The 13,854-nt window shown below is 29.7% G+C and overlaps 1 protein-coding gene across 1 annotated transcript; it reads left to right on the top strand.

Moving 5' to 3' along the window:
* Positions 1 to 4,832: 4,832 nt before the first annotated feature.
* LOC124938423 (L-type lectin-domain containing receptor kinase IV.1-like) lies at positions 4,833 to 8,839 on the top strand. The gene is made up of 2 exons (XM_047478858.1): positions 4,833 to 5,903; positions 7,757 to 8,839. The coding sequence occupies exons 1-2, from the start codon at positions 4,838 to 4,840 to the stop codon at positions 8,707 to 8,709; spliced, it is 2,019 nt and encodes a 672-aa protein (XP_047334814.1). The 5' UTR covers positions 4,833 to 4,837; the 3' UTR covers positions 8,710 to 8,839.
* Positions 8,840 to 13,854: the final 5,015 nt, after the last annotated feature.

Below are 13,854 nucleotides of genomic sequence, written 5' to 3'. Positions count from 1 at the left end.
AATATTAATTTATATTTTCTTATAAACTTTTGAAATAATTTAAAATTAAGAAATATAAAATACTATTATTATTTTAATTTTTATATTTGTATTATTAAAATAAATAATATTATTATATGATTTACATTATTTTATATATAATTTTTTATAATTTATTTATATAAATAAATCTTATTTATATATTAATTAAAATTTATGTATTATTATAAATATTTGTATATTAGAAAATATTGTTAATATAAAATAAAATATTAATAATAATTATGAATTAATTTATAGATAAAAATCATAATAAATTAAAGGTGAGGCCATTTGATCACCTGATCTCAATTCACAGTTTAGTTACATAAACAACTGGGCTAAGAGTCATATATCAAATATATATATAAAATGTTTCATTTGAAGATTTTAATTTAGGTGGGGCTGAAGCCCACCATAACCCATGTTTGGCTCCGCCCCTGTTTATAGGTGAAATCGTTAAAATAAAAAATTTAAATGGTTTATCTCGTTGTATTTTAGGTGTGTTTGACGACATTTTGAACACTTGTGTTTTTATTCATATGGTATGAATTAAAAAAAAACATTTATGTTAAAACATTAATTTATTAATTAAATTTAATTGAATAAAACTTTATTCTATAAACAAGTTTTTGTAACTAAATTTATTATTAAAATATTAATTTATATATGAAATAAATTTGACTAAATAAAATTTTAGCTTAAAAGTGTGTTTTTGTGACTAAATTTATTATTAAAATATGATTTGTATTAGTAAACATCTTATTATATTTTTAGAGTCTAAACTCTCAACCTATGTAAAGAGCATTCCTATTTTTAGGATCTATAAATATGATATTAAGTTCAACATTTCCAAACTATAAGGTGGAGAAAGAAATAGTAATTTTGCATTTGGGATAGATGGATTACGACTAAATAAAGAAGGATGAATAGCTTATATCAGCAGTGAGAGTAATGTAGAGGACCGGCCTCCGAATCGAGGCCATCTCAAATAAAATGTTTTGGGCCCAATAAATTTAAAACATTATATTAATTATAAATTGGTACAAAATTATATATATATATATATATATATATTATTATTAAAAAAAATAAAAAATGTCTATATATATTAAAAATAAAATAAAAAATTGTTTAATTATTACGAAAAAACATTACTTTAAAAGAAAAAAATAGTACTCAATAAGTTATTGAACTCGTAAATACTCGAGAAAAACGATTAACTCCCCAACAAACTTTATTAATTTTTCGGAACGAGTCTTAGAAAACGTCATAATAATAAAAATATTAATAATACGCATCAGATTATACGATCACTAAAAATTCAACAATTTCTCTCAGACCAGATAGTTTACTAAAAAATAATTTTGATGGTAACTCAACTATGTAGGTCTTCCATAACAGCCACATCAATCCCAAATTTCCCGACAACTACCTAAAAGACTCGGGCATCACCCAATGAATCACAGTAATACTACACAAAAGACTTCAAATATTAGTCACATATTAATAATGCAAAATTAAGTGAATTGTCAATCTAACCTCTTCGTGACACATACTATGGTGTCACGATCAACCGGAACCAAGAATAGTAACTAAATAGAAAGAAGTGGAGGGCGAATTGAGGGAGAAGAGAAGATAAGGGATATAAGAAGATAGACAAAGAGAGATAGAAAAGAATATAGATGGCTCATGGCCAACTTGTAATTAGAGATAAACTAGAAAGTATTTTAGTACAAAATATCAACCAACCTCAAATAAAACTAGTTTAAGGTTATATAGTCGATTTACAATGGTAAAATAGTAATAAAAGACAACTAAAGAAAATAATATCAAATGTGCTCTGACACATAATTTGGAACACAATACATACGACAAATCATAATAAAACATTTTTTCCTGCACTTATTATCCGTAAAAATTTCACGGTAAATAATGTTACATCCAAATAACTAGATTTTGAAAACATCTAGTCAACAAAAACAATTATATGAAATCATATATAATATATATTATATAATAACTTTTATAATATATATTCAAATTATTAATATAATTAAGAAAATAGATATTAAGGGGCCCTTAGAGGAGGTTGGGGCTATGCATGTGCATAACTTGCTCTGACCTGGCCGCCGGGCCTAGTCTCTCTTATATTTATTAAGACTAGAATATAGGGCCTATTCTCTCTTAAATTTATTAAGACAAAAATATATATGGTTGGTTTTGTTGATTTATAATAAATGAAAAATTAAATAAAATTCAATGCAGGGAAAAATGAAAATTTTGGGAGAGTAATTTTCTTTATTAGAACTTTTGAGCAAATTAATTTTTTTTTTATTTTGGACTTTGTTTTTCATAATATATATTTGTTTGTACTTAAAAAATATTTTTTGGTTTAATTTGTATAAATTTTTAGAAAAATAAAAATGAAGTTACAAAAATATTTAACATAATCATTCCTATATCTCATTTGACTTATTCTAACATTATTTATCTACTCACTTATCAATAAAAATATTTAAATATTTTGTTTATGGATACAAACATGACAATAAAATATATTATATATTTTTGAGGTCTAACAAAAAAAAATATAATAACAAAGTTAAATTTTGCCATGAATGTATATCATGTCATCAAATATTTTTATTTTTAATAATAGTCATTTCTTAATGGCATATATTATGTATTATAAAAAGATATGCATTTCCCATGGTTTGAAATCTGGGCTGTTAACATTGTAATCAATAAAATTATATTTTTAATATTTTATATGTGTTGATTTAAATTAAATAATATTTTGATTTTTTTTTAAAATTATGTATGTATTAATAAATATAGTAACATTATTTTATTCAAATTCAACTATACTCAAGATATTTTCAATCCTGTCAATATTTAAGATTAATTCAACATTTTGTAATAATTATTTTCTTATAAAACAAAATAAAAAATATTATGCAACTATAATTTGTTTTTAAAAATTTTAAATAAGTTTGATAATTTTAATTTGAATATAGTAAAGTTAATGATAATTAAAAAATCAATTTTTTAATAAGATAAAAAAATTATTTTATATAAAATTATTTTTATAATACATTTTATTTTAATTTTAAATAATTATTAAAATATTTACTGAATAAATACTCAATTAAAAAATTATAAAAATTTTGAGACAATATTTTTATTCTGAAATCTTCTATTAATTATATAATTATACATTATTAAAATATATAATGATTTTTTTTATGACTTTATTGTAATAAATATATATTATAAACTATTATTTTAATAAATTATTTTATTAATAATTTTAATAATATTTTATAAATTAAATTCTAGTTTTAAATTTTTAATAAGATTAATCATTTTAATATATATATATATATAATTATATTTATAATATAATTATATTTATGATAAATTATTATTTAAGTTCATAATATTATATATTTTAATAATATGTTATATATATATATATTTAAATTGTTAATCTTATTAAAATAAAATTATTTTCTCAAAACTTTTTAATTCTAAATCATTATTATTACTTATTAATAACAAAAAATATTATTAAATTAAAAAATTAATCTTATTAAACATATTTAAAGAAATATTGTTGAAATATATTCAACTTGAAATTTTATTAGTTTTATAAATTATTAATAATATATATACAAATTAAAATTAAAAATAAAATTTTACAATACATGAACTAGGAGTTGTGGTTGTGGCTTTAAGCATGAACTGCATATTATTCACCTGCCTTCCTAATGTTCTCCATTAAAAAATGACAGAGGATAAAAAAAATATAAATATAAATCACATGGCATACTTGTTGCAAAATTTAACACAATTATTATTTTTTGGCATTTTATTTTGTCAAGTATGCATGCTATTTTAGATACCTAAATAAATTTGACATAGGAAACTAAGTTAAGAGCATCCCCATCCTTGTACCCATACATAGGTACAAATATGTGCCACATCAGCAGCCACATCACAAATAAATTATACCTCTCAATTTATACCTCTATTCCTCAACCATCTCAAGTACAATTGTGGTCCCACCATCCACATCATCTAATTCATACAATATTTTTTAATTCAATAATTCAAGTAATCTTGTTTTATTTTTTATTATATTAATTTGTTTAAATTAATAAAACTAATATTTATAAATTATATTAAAAAATTAAAAAAAATCAATAATTTTTAAAAATAATTTAGGAAATTATCATCACAATAATACTTGAAAAAATAGACTACTAAATCATATTTTGTTAAATAAAAAATTAAATAAAACGGTTTATTTTTTAAAATTTTTAAATGTTTATTTTTTTTTTTATAAAAAAGTGGAGGTGGGGAACACTTTTTTTGACTTTTTCTCATTTGTACCCGGTAGCAAAACTTTGCTACTCAATTTTCTCTCTCCTGATTTATACCTAACTCCCCATTAGTGTACCCAGGTACAAATTTTGTCCACGTCAGATTTGTACCTACCGATGGGGATGCTCTAATAGATGAATATGGTATTATTTCATCTTAGAAGTGAGTGAAGCCGGCATTTAATTAATTGTAAAAGAGATTGGTGTGAAATTTACGAATTGAAAACAAACATTTGAAAATGAATAATTAAGATATATAGACAAAACCTTTAAGTCATCAACCAACACTAACGTAAGATCTGTAACATGGCCACACAACTGCAAGAAAGAAAAGTCAAATACACAATGATCAAACAATCTCTATAAAGAACCAAGAAACTTAATGAGTTCATCTAGCATCAAAATCCCATTGATCCAACTGTAAGAGCAAAATGTCTCTTCTTCATCTTCTTCTTCTTCTATGCCTGATCACATCCACCACCCACGCACAATCCAACACTGATTTCACCTTCAATGGTTTCCAATCCACCAACCTGACCTTGGATGGTGATGCCAACAACAATGAAGGAATTATATTCCTAACCAACCGCACACAACTGATAACCGGCCATGCGTTTTACCCAAACCCAATCATCTTCAAGAAATCAACAAGAGAATCTGCAATATCCTTCTCCACTTCCTTCGTTTTCGGGATTATACCAGAAAACCCGTTAGGTGGCCATGGAATCTCCTTCGTAATCGCTCCACAACCTAACTTACCAGGGGCACTGCCGATTAGTTACTTGGGCATTTTCAACACATCGAGTATTAACCATAACGACACCAGGCATGTTATAGCCATCGAGTTTGACACGGTATTGAGCCCTGAATTAAACGATATGAATGACAATCACGTTGGCATCGATATCGACAGCCCAATCTCTGTAATGTCCATGCCTGCAGGGTATTACTTGGACGAAAACGACCCAAATCCTCGGAACCTGACCTTGATTAGCGATAAATCTAGGCGGGTTTGGATCGAATATGATGGTGTTAAGAAACAAATGAACGTAACAATCGCATCACTCGAAATGAAAAAACCGTCTAAACCGCTTCTATCTCTATATAAAGACCTGTCTCCGTACCTAAATCAGATTATGTATGTCGGGTTTGCAGCAGCAACCGGTACAATTTTTAACCGACATTATTTGCTTGGCTGGAGTTTCAAAGTGAATGGCCAAGCTAAGGAGCTTGATCTCTCTCTGCTTCCAAAGACTCCTACAAATGGCAATAAGAATATGGAACAAAATAAGTTTTTGATAATTGGGATGCCTTCGATTTTGGGTTTTGTTCTGTTAATAACTATTATAGCAGCTGTGATTTACTATGTTAAAAGAAAGAAGAAGTTTGCGGAAGAAATGGAGGATTGGGAGCTTGATTATGGGCCTCACCGATTCAAATACAAAGATCTATACTTCGCCACTAATGGATTTAGCGACAAGCAATTGTTGGGTAGAGGTACGTACGTTACATATTTTGTTTCTCTTTTTTTACTGTTCATGGTCGAAACGGATCGATGTTTTAGACTTAAGCTCGGTTCAAACAAAAATAATATCTAACAAACTTTTACTGATCATAAAAACAATGATACATTTATATTAGTTGTCGGGAACTTGTCATGAAATCCAAGCTACAATCTTGAGCCTAGTTAAAAACAATGGTGAATCTGTGTACAACCCAAAATATTATGTATATATAGGCCGATAAACGGGACAATACCATTGTTATTGATGTTTTCCGTCGCTAAAAAAAATAGAGACAGTAAACTAGGTTTATTTTGTTGAAAATTTAGCCTAAATAAATTTTAAATCATAACTTCATCCAGGTTTAAAATCCATCTGGCCTAATTAATTTATGATGCTACCCAGACTTGATCAGCCGTGGTCAACCAGGATATAATATATAATTAATAATAACTAAGATGAAAATAACCTAATCATAGTAACAAATTATAATACTATATAATTGCAATATAAAAAGAATAATAACAGTGATTTATTTAATTAACACTGTTATAAAAGAAAATTAAAATTCAAGAATATATTAATTATGTTTTAATGTGGATTAACTCACTATTTTGATTTTATTATTGACAGCGCGCTCACCCTTTTAGTTATTTTTCTTGCACTTTCATTTTGTTTATAGTCCAAATTTTAAAAACTATTCAAGTCAATTATGGTCATCCTATTCCTACGTACCTTGTTGTCTTATTACTTTGGATATGTTTTCCAATCAATTTTTGTAGAAAATAATTTTTTCATGGGTCAATATGGAAGAAAAAATGCAGCTATTTCCCTTTTTTTTACACTATATAATAATAGGTTAAAAATAATAATTTTAAAAAACAATTAAATTAGGATTTGTTTTACATATATAAAAAAAAATTATAGTTATAAGAATTAAAAAAAAAAGTCTACACAATATAATATATGATAGTAGTTTAAGTAGAATGACAAAAACAATACTCGAAACACAACAAGATTAATCATTTGAGAGTAACAATGAAAATATAAAGACACAAATTTCACCAACAAACAAATATAACATAAATTTAGTTTGGAGATTCTAAAAAAACAATGAGTTGACCTTTTCAAAAAATAAACAATAACTTTTAAAATAATTATATTATTATTAACTAACAATTTTTAAAATTATTTAATTTCTTTATATAAATTAATACATTAATTGAGGATAAACTTCCAAAAAAATTAGTCTCATATTTAATAAAAATATATTGAATTTCTGTAAAAAAATATAGTATTAGAATAATATTTTTAATATGCATGGTAGTCAAATATTTATTACCCTATAAAAAACATTTAACAGTTAAAAAATAAATGTTACAAAATTTGAAAATATACAATTAAAATTACTACCAAGAACAAGATATTGAAAACATTAATTCAATACTTTTTAGAAGAGTTTCAACAAAAAAAAAAAAATACAGATAATATAGATAAATTGTTGTAACAAGAGACTAAAATTTTAAAATTATTTGAATTTGTACAACATTATCAAATTTAATTGAAAATATGTCATTCATTTAAAATTTAATTTGTAAATATGTCATTAATTGTTTTTTTAAAATTTAATTGAATATTCAGAGTAAATCTAACCTTATTTGCACATATGGGCAAATTAAGGTGTCAATAGGTTCAATATCAAGTTTAATTTTAAACTTGATTTACCAATTTAAATATTTTTCAAATATTTATGCTTTCATTTGATATGATCTCAATATTATAGGTCTCAATTTAATATCTTTGTATTAAACAAGTTCTCAAACACATGTTTTCACATATCTTGTAAAGGTGGATTTGGGCAAGTATATAGAGGTATTATACCAAGTTCAAAAGTGGAAATTGCAGTGAAGAGAATGTCACAAGATTCATGGCAAGGGAAGAGAGAATTTGTGGCCGAAATCGTGAGCATGGGTCGTCTACGCCATCGTAACTTGGTCCAACTCATTGGATATTGTCGACGAAAGAAAGAGCTTTTATTGGTCTATGAGTATATGCCAAATGGAAGTCTAGACAAATTACTTTATAACAGACAACATACTCTAAATTGGAGCCAACGTTTCTTGATCATTAAGGGAGTAGCATCGGGTCTTTTTTATCTACACGAAGGATGGGAACAAGTTGTCATCCATAGAGACGTTAAGGCGAGTGATGTCTTGTTAGATAGCGAGTTAAATGGGAAATTGGGCGATTTTGGGTTGGCCCGACTACATGCCCACGGGTCTGATCCTCATACCACCAAAGTAGTTGGTACATTGGGTTATCTTGCCCCAGAACAGATGTGGACTAGAAAAGTGACTGAAGCTACTGATGTGTTTTCTTTCGGGGCATTTTTGTTGGAAGTTGCATGTGGAAGGAGACCCGTTGCAATGAATGAAGAGCGGTTCATTTTGATAGAATGGGTGTTCCGTTTTTGGTTAAAGGGTTTGATTGTTAACGCGGTTGATCAAAAAATAGGCGGTGAAGTTGACTTTGAGGAGGTAGAATTGGTAATGAAGCTTGGTTTGCTTTGCTCAAATATGAACCCGATGGCTAGGCCAACAATGAGGCAAGTGGTGGAGTATTTAGAAAGAGATGTTGTGATGCCGGAGCTCTCATCGTTTGGGATAACAATCTCTTCATTGACCTTTCCTCATCGAGAAGAAATCAATGGTGATTTATATCCTTCAACTTCAACTTCAACAGGTAAAACAACATTTGATACATCAATTATGGCTGAATCAGATCTTTCCGGAGGTAGATGATGATTTCAATAATTGTATACAATTACGAAAAACATCTTTATGTATGTCAGTATGTGTGCTTTTGGGCTGGCCAATTGATGGTTGCTGATGTTGGTGTACGTAGTTTATAGTGTTTTGAGATATGTGTAAGATTTGAAATATTTTTTTTTATATCTATTGTACTAATTTGGGATGATTTTTTTTTTTTGTAAGTGATTTGTTTTATGATTTAAATGCTTGTCCTTTTTTTTAGTTTGTAAACTTTGTATTTGTATTTGGCAGTAGGAATAACATGTATTTAGTTGGTAAAAAACATAATTATTTATTGAAAGCACTCTAAAGAAGAATTAAATTCAGCCTCAAATAATAATTCCACCAATTTACTTTTTATCAAACATTTCATAAAATATTTTATTTTTTAGGTATAAAAGTTTAAAATGTATTAATTAAATAAGAGATAAGTTTATTAAACTGGTTAAAAAAATTATTTAACAGGTCAAACAAAATATAAAATAAATAAATAATTTTTCATTATAGAAATTTTCAAATATAAAAATTACAATTCAAATCCAATGAAATCTATCCAAACATAAGTTGAAGGGTTTATATATTTATTGTTGGTCATAAACGATTTAGAAACTGATTTGTTATATGTTTGATTTCTAAGAAGATCCTAGTTTTGTTGTTGCTAAACCCAGCAGTGATATCAGAGCAGTATTGATTGGTTATCTGTTTTAACGTTGGAGCAGAGTGCTCTGCTGATTACCCGATAAAATTCAAAGAGGAGATCAACTAGTAATTTCATTTCTAGGTTTTTTTGTTGTTGTTAAGGTAGTAATAATGGGGAAATCTACACATGATATGGTGAGTCTGAATGGTACAAACTACCGGAAATGGAAACTAATGATTAGTGATCTATTAGTTTCAGATTATTTGAATGAAGCAATTGAAAATGAGGGTGTTAGACTAGAGAGTACAAAAAAAGCTGATTGGAAAAATACTGATAGAAAGGCGTGTAACTTTATTCGTTCTTGGGTTAGTGTAAATGTTGTGCACCATGTTGAGAACGAGACTACGATGTATGGTGTGTGGAGGAAACTTGAAGCTTTTTATGCTGGGAGGTCAGTAGGGAATAAAGCAGCACTGGTACGAAGGCTGGTGAATCTGAAGTACATTGATAATAAATCAATTGTTGAGCACTTGAATGAATTTTAAAATATTTTGAATCAATTTTGTAGTATGAAGATAAACTTTGATGATGAGGTGCAAACACTTTTAGTTCTTGGATCTTTGCCTACAAGTTGGGAGACACTTATTATTACTCTCAACAACTCAACACCAAATGGTAAAGTCAACATGGATTTTGTTACTAGTTCCTTACTTGATGAGGAGAATCGAAAGGGGGATAAACCATCTAAGTCTGATATGTTGGTGACTGATAGAGGAAGATCAAATGATAATAGAAGTGGTTCGAGTAGGGGAAAGTCTAGAAGCAAGTCTAGAGTTCCAAAGAATGATGGTGCTTGCCATTACTGTGACAAAATGGGTCATTGGAAAACGAATGCTGGAAATTTAAAAATGATAAACCAAAGGGTACGGTGAAGCCTAGAGAAAAGAAAGAACAGAGTGCAGATACATCTACTTATGCTTCAAATGGTGAACTGAGATATGCTTCTAACTGTCAAGACTCCTTTCTTAGCACATCTTCAAATGAAACAGTATGGATTGTTGACACTGGGGCCTCATTCCATATTAGTCCACACAAAGGTTATTTTCAGTTCTACAAAGCTAGTGATTATGGTGAGGTTCGCATGGGTAACAGTGGCGTGTCCAAGATAGTTGGTCTTGATGATGTTAGAATCGAGATAATGGGTTGTTTTCCTGACATTGAGAGATGTAAGACATGTTCCTGATTTAGGAATGAATTTGATTTCAGCAGGTAAGCTCGATGATGGAGGCTACCATAATATTTTCAGTGGTGGAGCATGGAAGCTAAGCAATGGTTAATTGGTTGTTGCACGATGTAAGAAATGTTGTTCCTTACGCAAGACAAATTTGAAAATTGTCTATGATGCAACATATTTGTCGAGATGGAGTCATTCTCTGAGTTGTGGCACAAGAGACTATGTCACATTAGTGAAAAGGGGCTGAATGTTTTGATCAAGAGGAATGAATTTCCGAATCTCAAGGATGCTCATCTTAAAAATTGTGAGAATTGTTTGAAGGGTAAGCAGAACAGAGTCTCATTTAGTAAGTTGAAAGTGGAACTAAAAAAAGAATATCTTTGAATTGGTCCATATAGATGTTTGTGGTCCTATGAAGATCAAATCCATTGGTGGTGCTCTATATTTTGTAACCTTCATAGACGATGCATCTAGGAAGGTTTAGGCATATGATATAAAGTCCAAGGATGAGGTTGCAACAAGGTTTGAAGTATTTCACAAGCTGTTTGAAAGAGAGATAGGAAGAAAACTAATAAGGGTACATTCAGATAATGGGGGAGAGTACATAGGCTCACTTGATGATTATTGGAAAGTGCAGGGTATTCAACATGAATAGACCGTTCCCAAGACTCCACAAAAGAATAGAGTGGTAGAGGAAGAACAAAACAATCTTAGAACGGATGAGGAGTATGCTCTCACATGCCAAGTTGGTTAAACATTTCTGGGATGAAGCCATGAGCACTACAGTGTATGTGATCAACCGTTCTACCTCAAAACTATTGAATAATAAGTGTGAAGAAAGCGTCTGGTAATGTGAAGATGTTAATTATGACTATTTACATGTTTTTGGTTGCAGAGCTTTTGTGCATGTTCCAAAAGATGAGAGGTCTAAGTTAGATGAAAAAACAAGACAATATATATTTTTGGGTTATGGTGATGAAAAGTGGGGATACATGTATTATAACCCAGTTGACAAGAAGGTTTTGAGAAGTCGAGATGTGGTATTCTTTCAAGATTAGACTATTGAGAATTTTGAAGATGGTGAAAAGCTTGATGCATACATGATCTTTTTGGTCTTGAGCTCTCTCATGAAGTTCAGGAGACAAGGTCACATGTAGCTTCAGACTCAGATAGTGATGATAATGTTCCTCAAGGTCAAGTTGTAGGCCATGGAAATGATACAGAAACTAATCTTGGTGATAGTATTGAGGCTGATTTTGAAGTTCAATAAGAAGATGTAAATCAACATAATCAACAAATAGAGGTACTTAAGAGGTCTACTAGGGAGAAAATCAAGTTCTAAGTACCTTACTACAGGTTATATCCTTCTAAATGATTGTGGGGAGCCTATATGCTATAAGGAGGCTCTTGAGAATGCTCATAAGGAAGAATGGCTAGTTGTAATGGATGAAGAGATGAAGTCATTGCTGAAAAATGGCACATATGAACTGATTGAAAGACCAAAGAACAAAAAATTATTATAAAATAAACAGTTGTACAAGATCAAACAAGAAGGTGATGATAGCAAGCCAAGATACAAGGCTAGGCTGGTTGTCAAAGGTTTTGGCTAGAAGCATGGAATTGATTATGATGAGATTTTCTCACTAGTAGTGAAGATGACTTCCATCCGGGTGGTGTTAGGTCTAGATTCTTGTATGGATCTTGAGGTTGAACAACTTGATGTCAAGACTGCATTTCTCCACAGTGATTTGGATGAAGATGTTTTTATGGAGCAACCTAAAGGTTACAATAAGAAAGATAAGGAAAACAAGGTGTGCAAAATTGTCAAAAGTCTATACGGTTTGAAGCAAGCACAAAGGTAGTGGTATTTAAGTTTGAGTCGTTGATGACCATCCATGGGTACATAAAGACGTCTACAGATCACTATCTTTGTGCAAAATTTGTTTTGAATGATTTTATTATAATTCTCCTATATGTTGATGACATTCTGATATTAGGAGAGACAAGCTCAAGATTTCCAAGTTGAAAAAAGATTTGACTAAGTCTTTTGAGATGAAAGACTTGGGTCAAGCAAGAATTTTTTTGGAATGCAGGTCATTCATGATCGGGTGAAGAAAAGTCTATGGCTGTCTCAAGAGAGATATATTGAGAAGATTCTAAAACGATTTTGCATGGACAAGGCAAAGCTAGTTTCTTGTCCATTGTCTACACACTTGAAAATAAACAAGACATTGTCTCCCAAGGATGAAGAAGAAAGACAAGAAATGTGCAGTGTTCCATATGCTTCAGCAATAGGTAGTCTGATGTATGCAATAGTTTGTACAAGACTAGATATAGCTCATGCGGTTGGAGTAGTTAGTCGTTTCCTTTCAAATCCTGGTAAGACGCACTATGAAGCGGTTAAGTGGCTAATGAGATATCTTCGAGGGACCTCCAAATACGCTTTGTGTTATGGTACTGGAAAACCACATGTGGAAGGGTTTTTTGATTCAGATATTAGTGGTGATATTGACACAATGAGAACAACTTTAGGGTATTTGTTTACCTTTGGAGGATGATCTGTATCATGACAGTCTTGTCTACAAAAATGTGTTGCTTTGTCTAGTACATAAGCTGGATATACTACCATTACTGAATGTTGTAAGGAAATGAGATGGAGGAAAGAATTATTGAAATAAATAGGCATTGCACAAGATATGTTTGTGGTGTTTAGTGACTCACAAAGTATTATACATGTGAGCAAGAATTCAAGTTTCTATTCATGTTCAAAACACATCCAAAGAAGGTACCATTGGATTCATGAAGTGCTCGAGAAGAAGGAGTTATACTTGGAGAAGGTGCATACAAATGAGAACGGGTGAGATATGATGACAAAGGGCTTTCCAAGAGGCAATCATGAGATATGTTATGACAAAGCCAGAATGGTTCTGGCAGGAGCATCATGATGATGAATGTTTATAGCAACATTCTCTCATGGCTCGGAGGGAGATAATTATAACAGATAATGGACTTGAATTATGTTTATTTGAGTTTAATGAGTTCTGCAGGGATATGGGGATTGCAAGACGTCACACTGTCCGAGGTACACCACAAAAGAATAGTGTAGCAGAAAGGGTGAATCAAACATTGCTAGAGAGAGTTAGAAGAATGCTCTCTAATGCTGGATTGGCTAGAAAGTACTAGAGCGAGGTTGTCTTAACGACTTGCTATCTGATAAATCGTGCACCGTATACTGGGATTGATTGTAGAATCCATTATAAGG

The sequence above is a fragment of the Impatiens glandulifera genome, chromosome 5, assembly GCF_907164915.1.
Source record: "Impatiens glandulifera chromosome 5, dImpGla2.1, whole genome shotgun sequence".
NCBI lineage: Eukaryota > Viridiplantae > Streptophyta > Magnoliopsida > Ericales > Balsaminaceae > Impatiens > Impatiens glandulifera.
The sequence above is the reverse complement of the archived record's forward strand: the minus strand, read 5'-3'. Positions and strand labels throughout refer to the sequence as shown.